The sequence below is a fragment of the Tympanuchus pallidicinctus genome, unplaced genomic scaffold (genome assembly GCF_026119805.1).
Source record: "Tympanuchus pallidicinctus isolate F22 unplaced genomic scaffold, pur_lepc_1.0 scaffold3, whole genome shotgun sequence".
Lineage (NCBI taxonomy): Eukaryota > Metazoa > Chordata > Aves > Galliformes > Phasianidae > Tympanuchus > Tympanuchus pallidicinctus.
Window position 1 is genome coordinate 75,136,181 of NW_026294747.1, and position 20,242 is coordinate 75,156,422.

The following is a 20,242-nucleotide window of genomic DNA, read 5'->3' on the forward strand; positions in this document are numbered from 1 at the left end:
CCTACACAAACACCATCCAGCACATAGGTCTGGCTGCAAAGAGGTTTTCCCTGCCAGGTCAGTGAACACTCTGGTCTGATAGTTGAGCTGTATGGCAGTAATCTTGGTACTCACTCAATCTCACTACTAACTTTACTGTGACAATAAACATGCTTACAGAAGAGAAAAACTCATTCGCTTAAATGATGAGATTAAGAGCTTTGTGGGATCAGGGTCAGATTCCCAAACAGGATTGAATTTACTGTCTACAGCCATTCTGGTACTCTTCACTATCCAGCATGCAAATTTTGCTTCACATGGATAGATCTTCTGTTTTTGTTACAGAACTTGATATCTGAGAGCGTTTCTGTTCAAGGTAAAGAAAACTAACCCAGAAAGGCATATATCCTCTCTGTATGTGAGAGAAAGAAAAACATATCTCAGAACGCACCTTCTTCGGTACTTAGGCACTAAATAATGCTGAATTTAATTGCCTGGGAAAACCATGTTTATTTTTACTTTCTTAAATATGTTGCTTTAACTAATTTTTCTATTTCTCCTGTAAGCTATAAGTACCTGTTATAAGATAACTATCCATTTTATTAGATACTAAAACTAGTAATTTTGGGTCATAGCAAAATTGAAACTTGGTATGCAAAAGCTCACCTGAGAAGGCCTTGAACAGAAAAACAAAAGTCGCCCACATCCCAGTGGGTGATCCCATCTGCAATGATTTAAAGGCAGAGCAGCATTTAGGCAGAGGTCAGCTCAGGATCTCCCAGACCTGCTTCCTTGCATGTACAAGGCAAATGTGTTTTTACTACTTCTTTCTCAGAAATCTGTAGCTTACCAAAATCAGACAATTTGTATTTTTCTGACCACTACAATAGGAGGGTGAGGGGAAAAAAAAAAAAAAACAACCCAGAAGATAGAATGGAAACAGCTAAAAGGAAGAAAAGGGATTATGAAAACACAAACCACAATTAGAAAAGGAGATTATGGCCTACACTGTATCTGTATGCTCTAAGATGCGTAAGGTGGGGATGATGACGACAAAGATGACACGGGTTGGCATTAACCCTGTTCTATTTTCCTACATGCCAAACAAATCCATGTAAAACACTGCCACCCGTCTCATTTATTGTTTCTGCTGCCTATTTTTGCAGGCAAAGGTGCCACATGTTGCTGCAGCCATGCATGCAGCTACACATACATACATGCAAAGGTCAAACAGCAATTCTTTTTCCTGACTAAGGCTATCAAATTGCATGTGCTTTCAACACAAGCTTATCACAAATGCAAAAGAAAGTCTCTCTCAGAAAAAGCCAGGTTCCACTCCTCTATTTCAAAGCAGAGGCTACAGAAAGATACTGCTTAATACAGTTCTGGACCCTTAGAAACATTGAGCAAAATCTGGACCATGGCACAAAAACTTAACAATAACAATTAAAAAAGAAAATGTGATTCAGATCACATAATCCTTCAATAAGACTGTGGGATAAATATTATTTATTAGTACAGCCAAACTGGAAGTTTTCTGGGCTGCTAAGAATAATGCAGCTTTAAATTACAAGCTCTGCAGTTTCTTAGTAGCACACCGTGCACAGCAAAACCTGTGCAAACTCCTACCAAGGCTGCTGTGTTTGAATGTAGCCAACTGCAATGCTTGTACAACAAGGAATCATGGAGGCAACAAAGATGTTTTTCAATGTTCATTCTTCTTTCCTGTGAAGCATCTAGAGGATAGAGGTGCTGGTAGCTATTGTACGAATACACAGCCAAATAGTTCATGTCACATCATTTCTTAAAATCTCTTCCAAATACCCTGATGGAGGGTGCTATAAGCATAAATAAGAAAAGCAGAGAACTCAGGTAGCAGGTATACGGAGAAGCTAAGTGCCCACCTCAGGTGTGCAGCAGGGCAGCTTTTAAAGGTAATGACCAAACTGATACAAGTGAGACATGGGCTTTTCTGGGAGAACAGAGTAATAGTTCTATTTATCTCTCCCACATATTCTCCGATAAGCACCGATATTTACTGTGCTTTGTATCAGTTTTATAAGACCTACATTAAGCATCCAGTAATCCACAGAGGAGAACTGGATATAGGAGAAGTATTAGTGGCATTTGTTAGCTCTTAAGTAGTTGAAAACATAATTCGAATTGACTTTCTCAGTTCAGTGCTGGGATACCAGAAATACTCTGGTACTTGAAATGCTTGTAAGAAAAAAGTCAAGTGGGTTCTTCAGTTTGATCTGTTTTCAGGAAGTCTCCAAAGGTCACATTTTCCCAATAAAAGGTAGAAAAAAATACTTTTCAATATTTGAATAAAATTAGTTTAAAGAGACAGACTCTATCAAAGTAAGAAATGGCAAGAGAAAATATTAGTGATCCTCCAGCAGGCAAACTATTTAGAAATGTCATCTTGATAAATCTGTACACGAGTAATTTCCATCCATTTAAAGTTTGTCACTTCTTCTACTGTTTCCTTTTGACACACGGGTATTTTCAGTAACTGGCACTATTTTCAGGGCCCACTCTGATAGAATGTTAATATTATCTGCATACGAAAGCAACTAAAGAGAGGTAAAATGAAATCTTTGGGCTACCGAAAAGGGGGGTGGAGAAGACAGAGACAGATGATTCTTAGAGGTACGCAGCAAAAGGAAGAGAGGCAACAGTCACCAGATGCAAGATGGTGGATTCTTCGACACAAAGGAAGTATTTTTCCTACTGAGAGTGGTTAGGTTTTAGAAGACCTTGCTAAGCAAACCTATACTATCTAGGTCCTTGGAGATATTCAAAACATGAATGGAAAAGACCTTGGGCAAACTTGTAACATTAATCATCTTTGTGGAGGGAGGTGTGGGCCCAATAATCTCCAAAGGTCCCTTTGAAGCTGTATTTTTCTCTAGCTAGTAATATTTGGATTTAAAAATACTCAGTCCTTAATTTGAACATTTGGACAGCAAGGGAAAAGGACTGAGGAATTCTTGCACACTGAAACCAGAAGGAAGAATTTGAAAGGAGGCTTGATCCATCTGAAAATGCCCTTATGACTTCCACAGGGGTTCTGAAGGGCTCCGCCCTTACAATTTCCTGGCAGGCAAAAGGCAAAGACTCATCCTGGGATAACACACAGTCCTCCACCCACCCATCTGACACAACCTTGTGCTGCTGTATTTGAGCTATTAGTATGCAAAACTATCTTCTGCAATAGATTTACAAAATAGCATGATTCTAATACACGTCAGTTGAAATTGCCATCACAGTCATGCAGGTGCTCTTTAAAGATCTTACTCTTCATCTGACTCAGCTGATACATTTCTGTGTTCAGCTCTTCTCAATTCTGAAGCCCATTGAATAATGATTCAGCAGCAGCGTCATGTTTAAGAGAACTATTAGTCACACTTCTGTAAGGCCTGTTACAGCCTTCAATCACCCAACTGCTCCTCATGTAAGCACCCGTGCTAAGCTGTTGGGTGACGTCTGCTTGCATCCTGCAGTTGTGAAGGCACTTTCATCTTACTTCACTAGCTTGGATTTGAACAACTACTACTACTACTTCCCTTATCTTCACAGGCTGCACAGATATCATGTAACAGATCACATATGCACAGCTTAAGCCACACACAAATCACAGTTGTGAAAAAGTAGCATTGTGGGAGAAAGGGGGACTCCAAGAAACAATCTAGATCACTGTATTTGCACTGAGTGGGGATCCAGCATCTTTGGGTGGTCTTTGGCAGATACTTGTTTAACCTACTCCCAAAAATCTCCCAGTGAAGGTAACTCCAGCTTAAGTAGCTTGTGAGTCACTAGCCCTACAGTGAGAATTTTTTTTTTTTTTTTTTTTTTTTTTTTACTATTCAAGCTCAATATTCTTTGCTGTCAGCAAAACTGCTTTATTTTTACCCTTCCCTCCAGTCTTCACTGAAAACAAAAGATCATTACTTTGTATTTAACAACATCTGACTACTGTCATGCCATTTTTCTCTTCTGTGGGCTGAAAACATCAGCTGCTGCAACCTCCTGAAATGACCTATAAATGACCTTTTGTAAACCTAGGCTGCCTGCAATTTGCTACTGCAGCCTGCATCCATCTACTGCATTTTATCCTGTCATTTCAAGAAGTTCCTCAGTATGTCACTATTCTCCAAGTGTGCCTTGTAACTCATCTAGGTGTCCAGTTCAAACTTCTAATGTGAGCTGTGTTTCATCACCTAAGACATTAATGAGCAGAAACAGGCCAACAGCAGATGCCCAGTAGTGGTTCTGCCAGCCCAAAAGTGAACTACTTACCACTGTTCTTGGAGTTCAGTTTTATGAAAAATATGGTTATCTGCTTTTCTGTTTATGCGAAGTTTCAGTAATTTCCACATTTTCCTCACAGGGATGTCACATGGAACCACATCAACTCTTACAAAAACACAATGACATCTACTGCTTTTCCCTTCCAACACCAGTTATTTTGTTAGAAATTTTATTAACGTGAATTGTGGCCCAATCCAAGTTGGCCACCTTTATTATGCTACTGGGTTCTAGGTATTTCAACACTGGTTTCTGCTGTTCGATTCTGGAATCATTTTAGGTACCAACATTAAGACAACTGTTCAGTATTTCCTTAGATTAGTATTTTCTTCACTGCACAAACACATCAAATATTCTATCCCATTTCTCTCTCCTCTTAGCACAGTCTTGTCCTTGCCATACCACAGTCTTTCTAAGCTCAGTTAAATGCTTGTTCCTCAGTTGTGTATTTTTGTTTCTCTTTTAGGAAGGCTTTCTGAAAGGCTAGAAGAAATAAATGCTGATTAATTCTTACTGCTCTCCTACTGCACTTCAATTTTCTTTCCACATCAGCTAATTTGCTACTGCGCATTCAATGATTTCTTTTAGTAACTTCCAACTGCATGCCATTTTCCTAAGCACAACTACCTACCTACCAGTTCCCCAAGCTTAGTGAAAGTCTTTTCAAAAGCCTGCTATCCTTACTGTCCTCACAGTATCCTTTCTTTCCTCACAAAAGTGAACACAACTATTTTAGAATTTTTTTTCTTCACTTAAATTTCTTTTGTCCACTTCTCTAAATAGAACTTCTCTATCAGAGCAGATTCAACCTGATACAGCTGCTTCCTGTATTCCTTTCTTTGCCTTGCCTCCAAGATGATGGACTGCATGTCTCAACAATGACTGACACACAGTCATGACCAGAATTCCCATTCTCTTATGTATCTCTACAAATGTCTGCAGCCAAAATGCTCATTCCACCAGCAGCGTATAAAGCCAATCACAAGTACCTACATAAGTCTAAACAAGAACCCTTCTCTAAATCATTTTCTTCAATGGGCCAAGTGGCTTAGCATGCTGCTCCTTTCTGGAGAGCATATTCTTAACTTCACATCAAATAAAGGAAAGATATGTGCTGTGATCTCTATTGTTTTTCTAAGAATATTACAAGATAACCCATAATCAAAACAAACCATAACACCACCCTAGGCTTTTACATAACATTGATTGCTTTCAATTTAGCGTGAATGAAACGTATCACTGAAGCAGACATCTTTCCTGAGCTGTTATTTAGCTTCAGTGATCACAGACCATACGCTATATGTAATGTTGTTCTTTTACTTCATCTAGCACCTTCGGGGCTGTTAGTCACTGCCTCACGGGTGCTTGCTGTTTCTGACTTTCTTAGGCTTGGCTTTTAGCCTAGAGGAAAAGTTTGCTGATTCCATCTCATGCAGTGATGATCTCCAGAGTCTCTCCTTTTTCCTCAGTCAGAACACAGAACTATAGAATGGCTTGGGTTGAAAGGGACCTTAAATATCATCTAGGCAATGGTCAGTAGAGATTCTGGGACTTTCTAAACAAATACAAAAGGCAGTTTACCAAGATAGAATATTGTGCTACAAAAACCTTAGCATAAATAATCATTTTGTTGCTATTTATTTTATTGCACAAGAAGCAGTGGTAAAAATAATATTCAGGATGCAAAAACATTCATTTGGGTAGGAAGAAAAAGCAGGTCCTAAGTTGGAGATCAGTAACATCAACATAACTATTTCTACCGACTGCTACAAACTTAATGAAGGCTCTGAAAAACAAAGCCTAGTCACCAGACAGGGTGGACTGTGTTAACAGCATGCACCTCACATTTTCTATTTCCTGCTCAGAAGTACACTGCTTTTGTTCAGCCTTTACCCATTACAGAATGTTTCAAAGCATCTTCCTCTTTTGTAGCTTCATTTCTGCACAATGCAGGATTTGGACAGTAATTCCAAGTACTATCATGTCCATACTACACAATTTATTTCATGACTGCGTTCCTAGATGAAGACAATAATTTAGTATAATTCACTGCAATTTAAGTGACTGCAATAGAAATCATCCCTATTGAGTTTGAGAATAAGTTTAGGGAAGCACAAATCAAAGCAATGGGCCTTGTCTCCAGGCTTTTCACAAAAGGAGCTAAGCTGAAACACTCATCCTAAAGGCAAATCCTCTCCACTCAGAGTGCAGGACAGGTCAGCTTAACTGCTCTCTGGAGGTGCCTGCCTCCCTCCAGTGAGGGCAAAAGAAGCTATGGTGACTCAGCAACTGTGATGGGACCCTAAAGGAATAAGAATATTAAGCAGAACATACCAAGACATACAGAGAATTTTGTAAGAAACTTCTTTGAAATCAGAACTTTTTTTAAGGCAGGTCTTGGCTTCCATGGTTTGGCTTTAGCTAAGTCAGCATTTTCTGAGCTGCAACTGACATCCTCTTCAGAGCCCACAGCAATGTAGTTTTCAGCAGCACTGATACCTGACTGTCTGCTTCCATCACATCCCAGCTCCTGGCTCAAAACTGTAGTGTTCTTCTCCCAAATTCTGCAATCCCCAGCCCTTTTCTCTGCCTGACAAAGACACAGAGCAAAAGGCTCCCTCCCTGCAGACAAGTCCACTTGTTCTCGTCACACACTTTAGAAAAGAACCCAATGAACTGAGGGCAGGAACAGCAAAATTACGCTATCACACTTGAGTTTAAGCCACAGATGGCTTAAAAAAAAGAAACAAACAAACAAACAAACTCACTCCAGAAGGTCTTATAATGATTGATGCTAACTGCAACCAAAGCTTAGGGAAGCTAGGAAGCTTGGTAATCTGACATTCAACCAATAGGTACACAAATTCAATTTGGATTTTCATAAAATAATCTCAAAAGTAAGATGTATAAAATGAAAAGTGATGTTAAGTATTCAAACAAGGGATGCAAAGTATTCATGTGCTATTTAACTACAGAGCAGTATAATAAACATCTTTTTTCCCTTGCAGCCTGGTGACAATGTTGTTAGAGCTTTATCATACTCAGCTTTTTGTGTATGCTATATTCCTCAGCAACATGGGTCACAATATATGCTTAACAGTTGCCTAAAAGACATGGACTAGGCAAACTACAATGTAAAAAAAAAACAAAAAAAAACCTCATTTTGTAGAAGAAAATACGAGTATTTACTAAAACCTTGATGCATCAAATGACAGTTGTAGCCAGGCAACTTTGATCTTGAAAAAGAAGCAAAAGCCACTTTGCCATGACTGCATTTCCTTTTTCCCCTCTTCCACACACTGAGAGGTACAATGAAGGGTGCCAATGCCATTAGCTGCAAAGTGAAAGAAATTATGCTAATGGAGAGAAAAACACCTATCAGCCATCAGGATACTTACAGTACTGAAAAGCACAGAAGGAGATGAGCAGAAATACCCGCCTTGCTCTAAACTACCCTGCTCGGTTCCCAGTCTGCTTTGGCAGAAGCAATAGTTGACAAGTCTTCTTTTTCCCCCTCTAGTTCTTATATCTCCATGTTTTACATCACTCAGCCTCCCACACATTGAGCCACACAACATGGAAGAAGTATCCAGATATCTTTCTACCTCTCTTCAGGCACACTGGGATAGGAAAGATACTTCCATTTCATAACACATTGCTACCATTGTTCCGACTGTAGAAGTTGATACTTTGCATCTGACTATCTCAGCCAACATACCCACTCATACCTAGACCTTACTTCAGGTAGTGGTTGCCCTTGCCCTTCTTCTGTAGCAAACCTCACTGCAACTTCATATTATACTATTAGTAGCTTGACTCTCCAGTTGAAAAACACCTTTCTTCCCCAGTGTAACCCTGGAACTGCTGAGTGTTACTTCTTTAGATGCATAACCATACTCTGAACATCACATAGCAGAAAAGAGAATTTCTTTTTTTTTTTAATAAGTATACACTTCAGCGAGTTATATATGCAGTATCTAAAAGGCAACATGAGAAATTACCACACAAAGTAGGTCAGTGAAGGATCCAAAACTAAGCCACAAGATTTGAGCGTTAATTATGCTCCTTTTTCTCCATCAGACACATATGTAAATCATGCTGTCACTGCTCATTTATGGAGTTGCAAGGAAGTTTTATACATATTTCATGATTGCTAGGGCTCTCTCTGTGACGACAGTCAGCATTTGGAAGCATCAGAATTGCTAAGTGTCTCTCTCCAAACACCAAATTCAAGAGTGTGACAGCACAGAGGATTCACTTAAGGCTACAGGCATGACAACAGCTTCACTGCTCAGCTTCCTTTATTTTATCCAGGAGTTACTGCAACACCTTTCTGAAGGCTCTGGAGAGTTCTTACCCGTAATAAGGTCTCTTTGACCATGTCATTCTTCTCTTGAACCCTCATGCTGGCTGCCTCTTCTCAATCACATCAGATATGCGCTAGTTGCTCTTACTGTCAAGAACCATAGCAGTCCTAATACCTTCTTTAGGCAGTAACAGATCTGCTCCTATCCTCACAAGGCTGGTATCCATTGTTGACTGACTGTATGCATGTCATATTTTCTCTTCTGCTTTGAAAGAACAGCGATAGCAACCAGAATGCCATATTGCTACCCTCAAGTCCTCCTTAGTAAGTTCCTGCTGCAATGCTGACAAACACATGCAGCTGATTGAGATCACAAAGCAGTCCTCAGAGGAACAGGATTCTAAACTTCTTACTGTACATTCAAAAATATTTTGATTTTTAAATGTTCTCATAATGTTGTGAACAACGTATTCTAGTATGTGGAATATTATCTGTAGTAATAAGTAGATAATGATAACATTACATGCTCTAAGAGGAGACTGTATAGCATTGATAGTATCATTGTCAGGTTTAGTGTGCTCATACATGGATACTAAACAGGACTGGGGCATCCTTAAAATAACAAGGTTGCTAGACAGCATGAAGGAAACAGACTGCTGAAATTGTACAGACTCATGCTGTGCTCCATGGACTGTTAGCTGAACTCAGCAGAGCTTCGCAAATATTCTTAAGATAAGCCAATTCTTAAGATGCACATACTAGGAGAAGCGAAACACCTAAAAAGAATGTCTGGACAGTCTTTCTTGAAGTTGATCACTACCAAATGGGTAATTCTCTTTGTATTTTTTGTCCACCTCACCAGAAATCAGGATTCTTTTATTCTTTTATTTCCTGAAGAAAGCAAATAAAAACCATGCAATACCTACTATTTCTCCTGCTGTTGTACTTTCTGCCTTCAACCAGTGTTTCCTGGGTTGTTCTTTGTAGTATATTTCAGGTAAAGGCTATGCTAATTGTTCTCCCCAACTGATCAAGGCCTGCACACTCATCTGTAAGATGCAATATGATCTAACCTCTCTGCCTCTATCTTCCATCAGATAATTTCCAATTATCTTAGGTCTGGTCCCTTTCTAACTAACATCCAGACTGGAAGAAATGCATTATGGTATGCCCTGCCTTAGCTGTGTCACTTTGTTGATGCCAACTGACATGACACTGCTAGGCTGATTCATTCTAAGTTTAAGTGGTTTCTTTTCAACACAGACTCAATAAGCCAAATTCTTCTACCTGCCTCTTCAGAAACACATGACAAGGCTTAAAAAACTGACAATCATCTCTTACAATAAAGAAAATATTCTTTATTGCTAATTGACTAGAAGAGCACCCTCACAGGGGCAGACGTTCATACTATGTACAGGCTATAGAGAGAAGGGCATTACTGAACTGCAATTCAAAACTACTGATATTCATAGAGATGGGTTTCACTCAGCAGTCATCCTTGTAGGTGTTCCCTTAAATGTGTTGAATTGAGCAAGTTAGGTTCCTTTGTTACCAACACCCCCACTAATTATATTAAAAGCTCTTGCATATTAGTTTTCCTTTAATTTAATTATTCATTTAAAATTCTATACCACTCTCAAATTCAGGTCCTCACTGTGTAGCGTTTGTCTTAATGCAACTTTCTTCTTCTATTAATCCTGCATGACCGCTACAAAAAGTGTTGTCATGAAAGGTTGTTCAACATTATTTTCCCAAGTAATCATTATGCAAGTTTTATAACTAATTAGATACAAACTGAAAGGTTATATCAAAGTAGGAAATTTACTCTTTTTTGGTACTTTGTCATATTTATCAATATTGTTTTTTCTAAGTTTTTTTTTAAACAGCAATAGTTCCTACTCCCTCAGAAGCTTATTTCCCACTCACTACACTGCAACTTCAAAATGGTTTACGAGATCATTTAAGTAATCTGCACATCAGAACAGAGACAGAAATACAAAGAAAATAAAATCCAAATGGTTAATAGAAAATGAGGAATTTCACTTCAAATTAGAAATACTTTCTATTAAGATGCTTGCTATGAGGTAATTATTAAGCAAGGAAGTTAGGTCAAAATATTGTGCTTACCCAGAATTCCTCTAACAGATCTTTCCTATCATTTTGAAGCAACTAGTTTTATTTTCTATAGGCAGAAAACGTCAGACACCTAAATCAACAGATCAGGTCCTAACTACATTTAATGGAAATTAAATACTTCTGAGTAGGAATAATTGGGCTGGCTGTCAAGAAGGCACACCTTCAACCTGTATTGTGAACATCCACTGCCTCTCCATTGAGATCTTTGCCTCACTGAAGGCCTTACAGTGAGCAGCAAACAGAAGTGACAATTTTAGTTAAAACTTCAATATTCAGCTATCTTGTCCTGGAATTTAAGAGCGCAGATTCAATAGGTAATGACTCCAGTAAGGATAAATTCATCTTGGAAAGCAGAGATGGAAGATGTGGGATACTTCACACCAGAACAGGAATAGTTTTGTCATAAACACACCCAAAGTCTTTTCCATTGTGACTAACATGATTTTATGAAAATTCATAATATTTGAGACTGATAATCTCACAAGAACCCTTTACAGAGTCACCATCCCTAGAAGTGTTCAAGTATTTAGGTGTTGAACTAAGGGACATGTTTTAGTGGTAGGTGGGCAGTTATACTTGGTGATACTATGATTATAAGTGCAATATCAAACAACTACAGAGAATCACCCACTGAATTCTTCCAGACTAATTTCACGGTGATCAAGCAGACCTCCATGAAAATAACCTTCCTGTGCACAGCTGTACTACTTTCTTTCCATTTCATCACATCAGAAATGTTTAATCCTTGGCAGAAAGATTAGGCCAATTATTTGAGCTTCAGAAATAGACATATAGCTCCCTATATGAAGAGCCTTTCTCTACAGTAACCTCCCACCTGAACAGAAATAATATCTTCAGTTCAGAAAAAATTCAAAACTCTAAGTTGCTAAACAGTTGGAAGACATTTCATAGAAGTCTCCTATACCTCATAAGGAATACTGCTATAGATCTGTCTTGTCCCATATTATTCTATAGATATCTTTAGCTGATCTCAGAGACAAGCTAGAGACTAAAAGGACTTCCATACAATTCAGATGTACATGCAGCAATATGGTAACACACACTGTGGTGACAGTTTTACATGACTGTTGTACTAAAAACATCAGTACAGTTCATATAAATAACATTTAAGACAGAATTGGGAGAAAAATCTGAGAGCTGTCTTTCCATACGGGCTGTAGATATGTAGCATGGAACATGCTTTTGAGAGCTGTGGTTTTTTGCCCACCTCCCCCTATATTTCATACACTTCAAAAGCAAATACAACCTCCACACACTCCTCCAATAGAAACAGAAGCATCTGCAAGCTAAAGATTAATTGTTGTCTTTCAAAAAAATGCGTATAAATTCAAGATGACAATTTTTATGAACTTTAACACATCAACTGAAATCCATTACACTCATGGATCTATGTGTGCAGTGACAGAAGGCATCCAAGATTACCCCACATACTCCATACTGGCACTTACACACAGCATGGCATGCAGAGATTAAAAACAGAACTTGTACTCCAGATGTAGCTTATGTCTTTCACATTATTAATAAAAATCCAGGCAAAATATAAAAGTTCAGATATAAACACTTAACAGTTTCTTCACATACATAGTGATTGTTCTATAATGGCTGCTTGGTATCCATCCTTTGCAGGACAGAAGTTTCACAGATGGAGTTTCAAATGCCCCGCAGACACAAAAGAAGCCAGATTTTTCAAAGAGCTGACTTGTTTTCAAAGTCAAACCTAATAGTTTGCATTGGAAATGATAAAAAATTATCTCAAAAACATTTTCTCAAACCAAGTTAGAAGAATTTGGAAAAACTTTAGAAATTAGGCATTTTCAGAATTAGAGAACATGAAATATTTGGCAGGAGCTTTGTATACATTTAACTGACATTATAAAATACAACAAATTTTTCCAATTCAACCTTGCCAAACACTGATCAAACATCAGCAAAGAGAAAGTTTTTGCAGAATAGACTCCAGTGAACCTATGAAAACAATGATGATAAACCTCTTTGCTCCTAGATTAGTCAAAATTAAAGACCTAAAGATGGAAACAAATTACAGGCCTGGTCATACTCTCATTCCATTTTCAACAATAGTTTATTGTTGCCTTAGTTCACTTGCCTTATTTATCTACTTAAGCATCTGTGTGAACAAAAAACAACCTGTAATTCATTTCTAACATTTATTTAGAACAAAATTAAAGTAACCACTATAATGAATTGTTACATCACACCTTAGTCATATTTAAACAAATAATACTTCCACAACATGCTTTTCAGCAAAGAAAGGTCATAGCAAATCTTATCAAGTCCTATTAGCGCTTATAAACTTATTTTGAAGACATAACACTATTAGTATAAATATGCCATACATTAAAAGAATGTTGAAAATGGGGGAGATCATTAATTCATCAACACTCACAAGACCAGTATTCATCACTTCACATGCAACCACTAAGGAAAGACAACGAACAACTTTCATCTAGTTCACTGAGCTCATATTCAATGTGGGAATGCTCACTTGAAGAAAACTCTATATTAAAAAAATATTTACCTCAAGAACAAGCCAAAGCTGGTCTCCATTTTTCACATCTTTCTTGTAGTACATGCCATAGAATTTGACTACATTGGGATGATCAGAGAGAGCTTTCAAAATGTTGTACTCAGCTTCAATTTCTTCATCAATATCCTAGTGTCACAAACGAGAAATACAAAGCAGAAAATCATATCTGTTAAAAAAAGAAAGGTAAGACTTTCAGGCTATTCAAATTGAGTTTGAAATAGCACAAAGAAAAAAACATGTAAGTATTGATATACCACCTGAAAGTCTACAAAGCTTGGTTGTGTTTTCTCAATACAAGTTATATTTTTTTCTTGGTCTTCAGTTATTTCAAATAACAAACATATGGGGCATGACAGAGGAGCCCTCAGAAGAAGAGGCAAAGAGCATTTCAAGGTGAAGCCAGTACAGCCCACAGGTGTGCCGATGCAGGCTGGCAAGTTTTCAGGAGAGCATGCAGATGCCTTGGGCAATCACCAGTTATTCCCCCAATCTCTAGGCTACCCCCAGTCACTGGGGACTGAACAACACAAACCACCTATGCACTGAAAGAGCTCACTGAGAGATACTATCGTACTGTTCTACTCATACTCAGAATATATGCAGTCTTTCTGTGCCACAGTTAGTGGCAAAACAGCTCAAGTCACTTTCCTCCCATACAGTTTAAAACTTGAACAAATGTTGTTGCATACCTGTTCCCAAAATTAATTTACTTTTAATACAATTTGCTACTTACATACAAATATAAATAGATGACAAATTGTAGAGGAAGGCTACCTGTGAACTCCACTATCCAAATGAAGTATTTCCTATCAACAAAAAGCTTAAAACTTCTCTCAACTTCCTCACCACCACCAAATGGATACTTTGTAGTCCTAGTGAATGACAGTCCTTCTCATTTATCTCACAACCAAACACACCTGTTCTTAGGAGGCATCAGCACACTTGTTTCCTACGTGGGACTTTCCAACACTAAATCCAAGCTCCTCACATTAGCCTTTGGCAATTTTTTTTTTTTTCTTATAAAGTCTCAGACTGTCACCAGGATCTTCAGGAATTAGGCTATAAACTTCCATATTGGGATTACTAGATTAAGTCTTCTCACAAGGAGGAGCTTTTTTTTTTTTAAACTGGAGCAGCTGAAGAGCAGCAGAATTTTTCTCCTCTCTCAAAAAAAGAGATTACATGAATTTTCCCACCTGCATAACATAGAACACAGTCAATTTAAAAAAAGGATTTAATAGAGATTTGACTCCTGAGGGGTACTCAGATTTTACGAGACTTTTACCATTATGAGCAGAAGTGTAGAGAATGAAATTAATAGAATATTTCTGTGCATACTAAAAAGAAAAATCTTCCTCTGCATTTTATGAAATAACAGAAATTGATATATTTTGTTAAATTTAACATATTTACCTGCATAACCAAAGGGAGTGACTCTTCTAGAAATGGCAAAGAGAATAATTTTGTGTAAGATTAGCCGTAAAATAACAGCTAAGCATCTTAATGTACAACAGCTCTTTCTTATAGCCTTAAGGACAAGACTAAGATTGTTCTCAGTTCCATCTTCATATATTATCATTTCAGCACCCTCACTTTGTTACTTCACTTTCAAAAATCTAAGCTGTTATTCAACGTAAAGAAATCGGAAAGCTCTAAGGACTGAACATGGAGTTTGTCACCTATGATAACGTCATTCCTTAATTCAGTTTGGAAATATAAGTTAAGCTTAGTAATATAAAAGCACTTTTTTCTGCTCTATTCTTCAGTTCAATCCTTATGCTGCACTACTCTGAAATTGTCTTTAAAGAAAAAGTTGTAAAATTTAAAGAAAATAAATAAAGTACCTTTTTCTTCATTGCAATGGCTCCCTCTGCAGCCATTAATAATACTTTCAGTTTAAACAAAAAGGACTTGTTTATACCTTTCACTGTTGAAACAGTGGATTGCCATTTTAGTACTAACATGGAGGTACAGCAACTACTTCAGACCTCCTGTAAATAGGAGGGGAAAAGGAAGAATGCTATTCTTCGCATAAGAAGAATATATTAAGTCAAAAGTTCAGTAATGCATCAAAGTGCAAGACTTGGCTCTCCTCTATGTAACAGTACCCCCAGCTCGCACTGAAAAACACCCTTAATTCTAGGTAACAAAAAAATCCACAAGAAAATTTGACAGAACTAAAATCTACTTTTACAGCAAAACTGTAATTCTAATAGAAGTAAATCTGAATAATATTACGATGTGCTGAAAAAAAATGTTTTCAGTGCTTCCAGTTGGACATTCTCTGTTTATGGAAAGTCTGAGAGCTTCCAATGCATTTGAATTTACCGAGGTCCATTTGTTTAGCCTTTGCAAGGTTATTTTGTTTACTTTAGGAGAGGTAGATGGTATTGCATTGAGATGAGCCTCCTTTTGCTTCTTTGAAAGCATACTCATCTGAAGCAGATCATCAGGAAATAAAATGATAAAGCATGACAGTAAATTTTACAATCCTTTTATGGACTTAAAGGCCACAGTAACATTATTCTGACATTGATATGTAGGGGTAGACAGAACCTTGTGTGGCTGTACAGCTCCAAAACTGCTGTGTTTCACACAGCACGATGTGCTCTTCTTCAGTTGCCCAGAGAATTGTGTAATGGAAGCACTTGCCTCATGTGTAAGCGTAAGATATAGGTCACAGAGCCAGAATGCAGTTAGAAGGAGAAACAGTCTCCTACTGCTACAGTTCTTGCTGCTAGGCAGTCTGTAGCTTGTATTCACATTGCAGATTCAGAACCACAGAGCAGCATCTGCTACCTGAGACCTACCATCCTGATAGAAACTGTAACAATATCTTGAAAGTGCAGAAGATAAGCTCAGAGGAGCCGCCTGGAAAAGGAACAGCTCCTTATCCTTTTGCAGGTTGGCATTCTCAAGAAAGATCCCACATGCTGTGCCACTGATGTTGACAAATCCACCTTTATGAACCCGGCTACTAACATTCTTCCTACAGAACATTTATCTGCTGCCCAAACATCAGCTACGCAATACAAAACCACGCTGTCTGTGCAGGAGCTACTGCCTTCACATTTTCTGTATGAGAAGATAGATCCTGCTGTGATATATACATAATCTGACACATTCTGAAAATGCAGAACCAACAATAATAATGAAGTATGCAGTTTTATTTTTTAAAATGTCACTCCTAGCATGTCACCAAGCTGAAAGCACAGACTCAAAATACACGTCTGAAGGGACATCTAAGGTATTTAAAAATGTGTAACTTTCTCAGTGTGCAGAAAAGAGGAAAAGGAACACAATCAGAAGTACAAGAAGCTAGGACTCCTAACTTCCTTCCAGGTAAGGAAAAAAAAACAAGCAATTTAAGTAACTTACATGAACAGGATCCAAGATTTTGACTGCTGCTTTGCTGCCATTTTTCTTATTTAATACCTTGAAAACTTTTCCGTAAGTTCCTTTGCCAATAGTCTCAATTATTTCCCAGGTATCTGAGGGGTCAGGAAAACTATCAAATATTATTGTTTTCCCAGTCAATGGAAGCATCTCAACTGATGACTCCTAGAAAAAAGGGGAAATTTCCAAATTCAGCGAATAAATGATCATTCACAATTAATTTCCTACAAATCAGAAATGAAATACATATTCCAGATTCAAACACTAGAAACAATTTTACACAAAGCATGCATGTACTGAATAAGAAACAAGAAAAGCTGCACTTAATACAGGTTTTCGATACAGTACCAAATAGAAGGAAATTCAAGTGGCCTTCCATATTAATTTGAGGCTTCAGTGAAGTCACTACAAGCTTTCTCATAGCAAAACTAAAGTGTCATTGTGGAATTTTTCTAAAGGGCAGGGGGAATCAAGCTCACTGCTATGGTTACATAAAATCCTCAGGACTCCTGAATTTTTGTACAGAACTCACAAGGCCAAACAGCAGTAGATCTTTCCACAATGTTATGGTCTTCTGACAAGCGAGCATTCAGAGTGATGGAAAACGCACTTACTGATGTGCACTCCTGACACCTATTTTACATACTGTACAGGAAACGTTACACCTATGCCCTAGTCAGTGGTGGATACAATTCATTACCACGTGCTTTTATACCTACTATACAACACCTACAGAATTAAAAACCAAATCAAAGCAACCAAACAAAAAGAAACCCCCACCTTTACGAGTTAACCCAGTACACACATATTAAAAATGATGTTCTCATATTCCCAGCATTAGAGCCAAGACCATTAAAACAAAAGAGGCAGAAAATAGGAGACTCAAGCCTTATTGAGTAAGGGAGAATCATCTTCATATAATTATTTCTAGAATTTTGTAACTTGTTTTACAAGTATTGTATCAGTGTAATTATTTGGGGATTTTTCAAGTCAACAACAAAAATTCATACACAAAGCAATTCTGCTATACTCTACTTTTTTTGACAATGAAGTCAACGCCTTCAATTTCAATTTCATCTGTGGCTGCCAGCATACCAGACATCCTTCTTTATTCATATAACCATATCACTGCACTATAAATGCGGAACATAGCCGCCCCCCCAAGCAGTTGAAATGGACTGCTGCACAAACATGTTGTACCAGGTCTTTAAATTACCCCATATGCGTACTGGCATATCGCAAATTCAGACAAGTTTTCTTGGTCTCCTGGGGAACTTCAGGTTCAGGATTCTTCCCATTCTTCTACCCTTGGCTGATTAGCTTGCTAATCATGCAGAAGACAGGTTCTACTCCTCTCCCTTTTACCCCCTTTCTTCCCCCCCCCCTCCCCTTCTTTTCAATACATTTGACTATTACCAACCTCTATACCAGCTCACGAAGCAAAGTGGAGTAATACACCCTTAACATCAGGAAGCCTGCAGAACTCTGTAGCACACTGAGCACTGTGACCCTTGCCCAGAACCTTGATTTCAAGGGTTATAGGAGCAAAGTGACCTGCTTTTATCTCTCACAATAGAATGTCCCTTAACACAAATCCAGGTAAATGTCAGAGCAATGGCAAAGGACGAAGAGTTGGAGAGCTAACATGCAAATCCCCAAATTCCTACTTCAGATTTAAGATTTTCTCATTCCTCCTGTCCATACTTCCCCCGGGATTCCAATAAGCAAAACCCATTCGGGAGGTTGATTCCAGTCTCTTTCTAAAGCATTATCTTTCTACCTCATGCCTATTATTTATCCATGCCCTGAAAGCTCTACCATTTCCAGCTAAACCCATCTCTTTCCCAGAAAACAAACAAGTTTTATTTCAACTTCTGTCTGGTTTTTACTTTTTAGAATAAGGTCAACTGCCTGCCTTAGGTTTCACTAAATACTCAAACCACATTTGGATTTTTTTGGGGGGAAAAAGGTGGAGAGCAATAAATGGGTACCTTCACAAGAACCAACACATGCAAGTCAATCGCACTCAACATATTTTTTACAGAACACATAGTTTTACATCAGAATTTAGGCCCTGCTGTTTTGCAAGAACACACAGCATGCACCCCCAATCCAGGCAGTTCACAGGACAAACACAGAAGTTGGAAAAGGAAAAGTCATTTCTTGCCTTTCAGGAATTAGTGCTGAAGATGGAGGAATTGAGGATCACATCTAGCTGGTGCCAGAGCCAATGTGTGGAACTCTGATACCCTGAACTTCAAAACATACCCTGAATCAAAGGTGCCTTCTTCCACACATGCGTCACAACAAAGGGCACATTCAAAACAGCCAGTTTCAGCCAACTTCCCAGCCTTCATTAATCCCCTATACATTGACAGGATGCAGCTGAAACTGGCTCCCCAGACAGAGTGCCTGTTGGCAGCAGAGATGGCTACAAGGAGAACTGTTGGAAGGCTGTGGAAATATGGCCCTGCATGCGTTATCAGCTACCAGCAAATGCTGCTAGAGGCACTGTCACATGCTGGCATTTTCCTCCACAAATCAGACCAGTTACACCTTTTCTTGTCTCAAGAAAAGCCACAACATACTTACCAATGGCACATTCAATAACTGACAGTGTTCAATAATTCAAAAAGAATTACTCAGCATAATCCCTTGTCTTTTGATTTGCAGCTTCAAAAAAAAAAAATATCACAACTTGAATAAGTTACAGTAAACAAGCACCTGCAGATAAATTGTTCAGCTTCCACTTCTGTTATTAAAAAATATATTAAATAGAATGATTTTGAGTGTTCTGTTCTTGAACAGAATGAACAATGCTTTATTACATCTCAGTGAAGTTGCGACAGTTGATAGTGATATAATTTCATACTTCAGCAATAAATAGGACCATCTCTGGAATATATCTGGATATTCCAATAACAGAGTGATTTATCAAACTGCCCACTATTAAAAACTCTTTGAAAACTGCTTATGATGTAATCTAAACCTCTGAGCTTGGAATAAAGTCTCAAGCCTCCATAAAAATCCCTGAAAATGCCTGTGTGTGCTTAGAGAGAGACTAAATTCAGGGCCTTTAGAAACAAACAGTTGAGGGGATTGCACCACAACAAGCCAGTGTTGGGGTGGTTTTTTTTGGTTGATTGCGGGTTGAAATGAGGTTTATTTGTTTGCTTTGGTGATGATGGTAGTGTTTTTTGTTTTGTTTTCCAATAAGGGGGTGATGTGGTGTCAATATTGTGTTTATCACAGTTACAACAACAAACTGGGAGATATTTTGTCAAATAAGCCAGCTTTATACCATTTTTAGTTTCATTTGTGGTATCAAAAGCACACATAACACAGGAGACCTCAGGTCAGATGCTAGAGACACCCAGGAATGCTCCATTCCATATCAAAGGTGGCAGATCACTAAATTCTCCTCTTTTTCAGTGTCTAGGTAGTTTGGAAAGAGACAAGAAGTGACAGCCTCATGAAGAACCCAGCGTTACCTCCTAAGAACAGTCAGACTGCTGCAACAGTAATTCAGTGAAACATATTTATTACAC

At 38.1% G+C, this 20,242-nt stretch overlaps 1 protein-coding gene across 2 annotated transcripts in view; it reads right to left on the reverse strand.

Moving 5' to 3' along the window:
• Positions 1–19,369, reverse strand: part of MYO3A (myosin IIIA) — a 95,460-nt gene extending 76,091 nt beyond the window's left edge. For both annotated transcript variants that reach the window (XM_052694411.1, XM_052694410.1), the window contains exons 1-3: positions 19,287–19,369; positions 16,677–16,859; positions 13,290–13,424 (exon numbers count right to left, since the gene is read on the reverse strand). In XM_052694411.1, the coding sequence (XP_052550371.1) occupies positions 13,290–13,424; positions 16,677–16,844 (303 nt within the window). In that variant the 5' untranslated portion in view covers positions 16,845–16,859; positions 19,287–19,369. The remainder of the gene's footprint in view (positions 1–13,289; positions 13,425–16,676; positions 16,860–19,286) is intronic.
• Between the last annotated feature and the right edge of the window lie 873 nt (positions 19,370–20,242).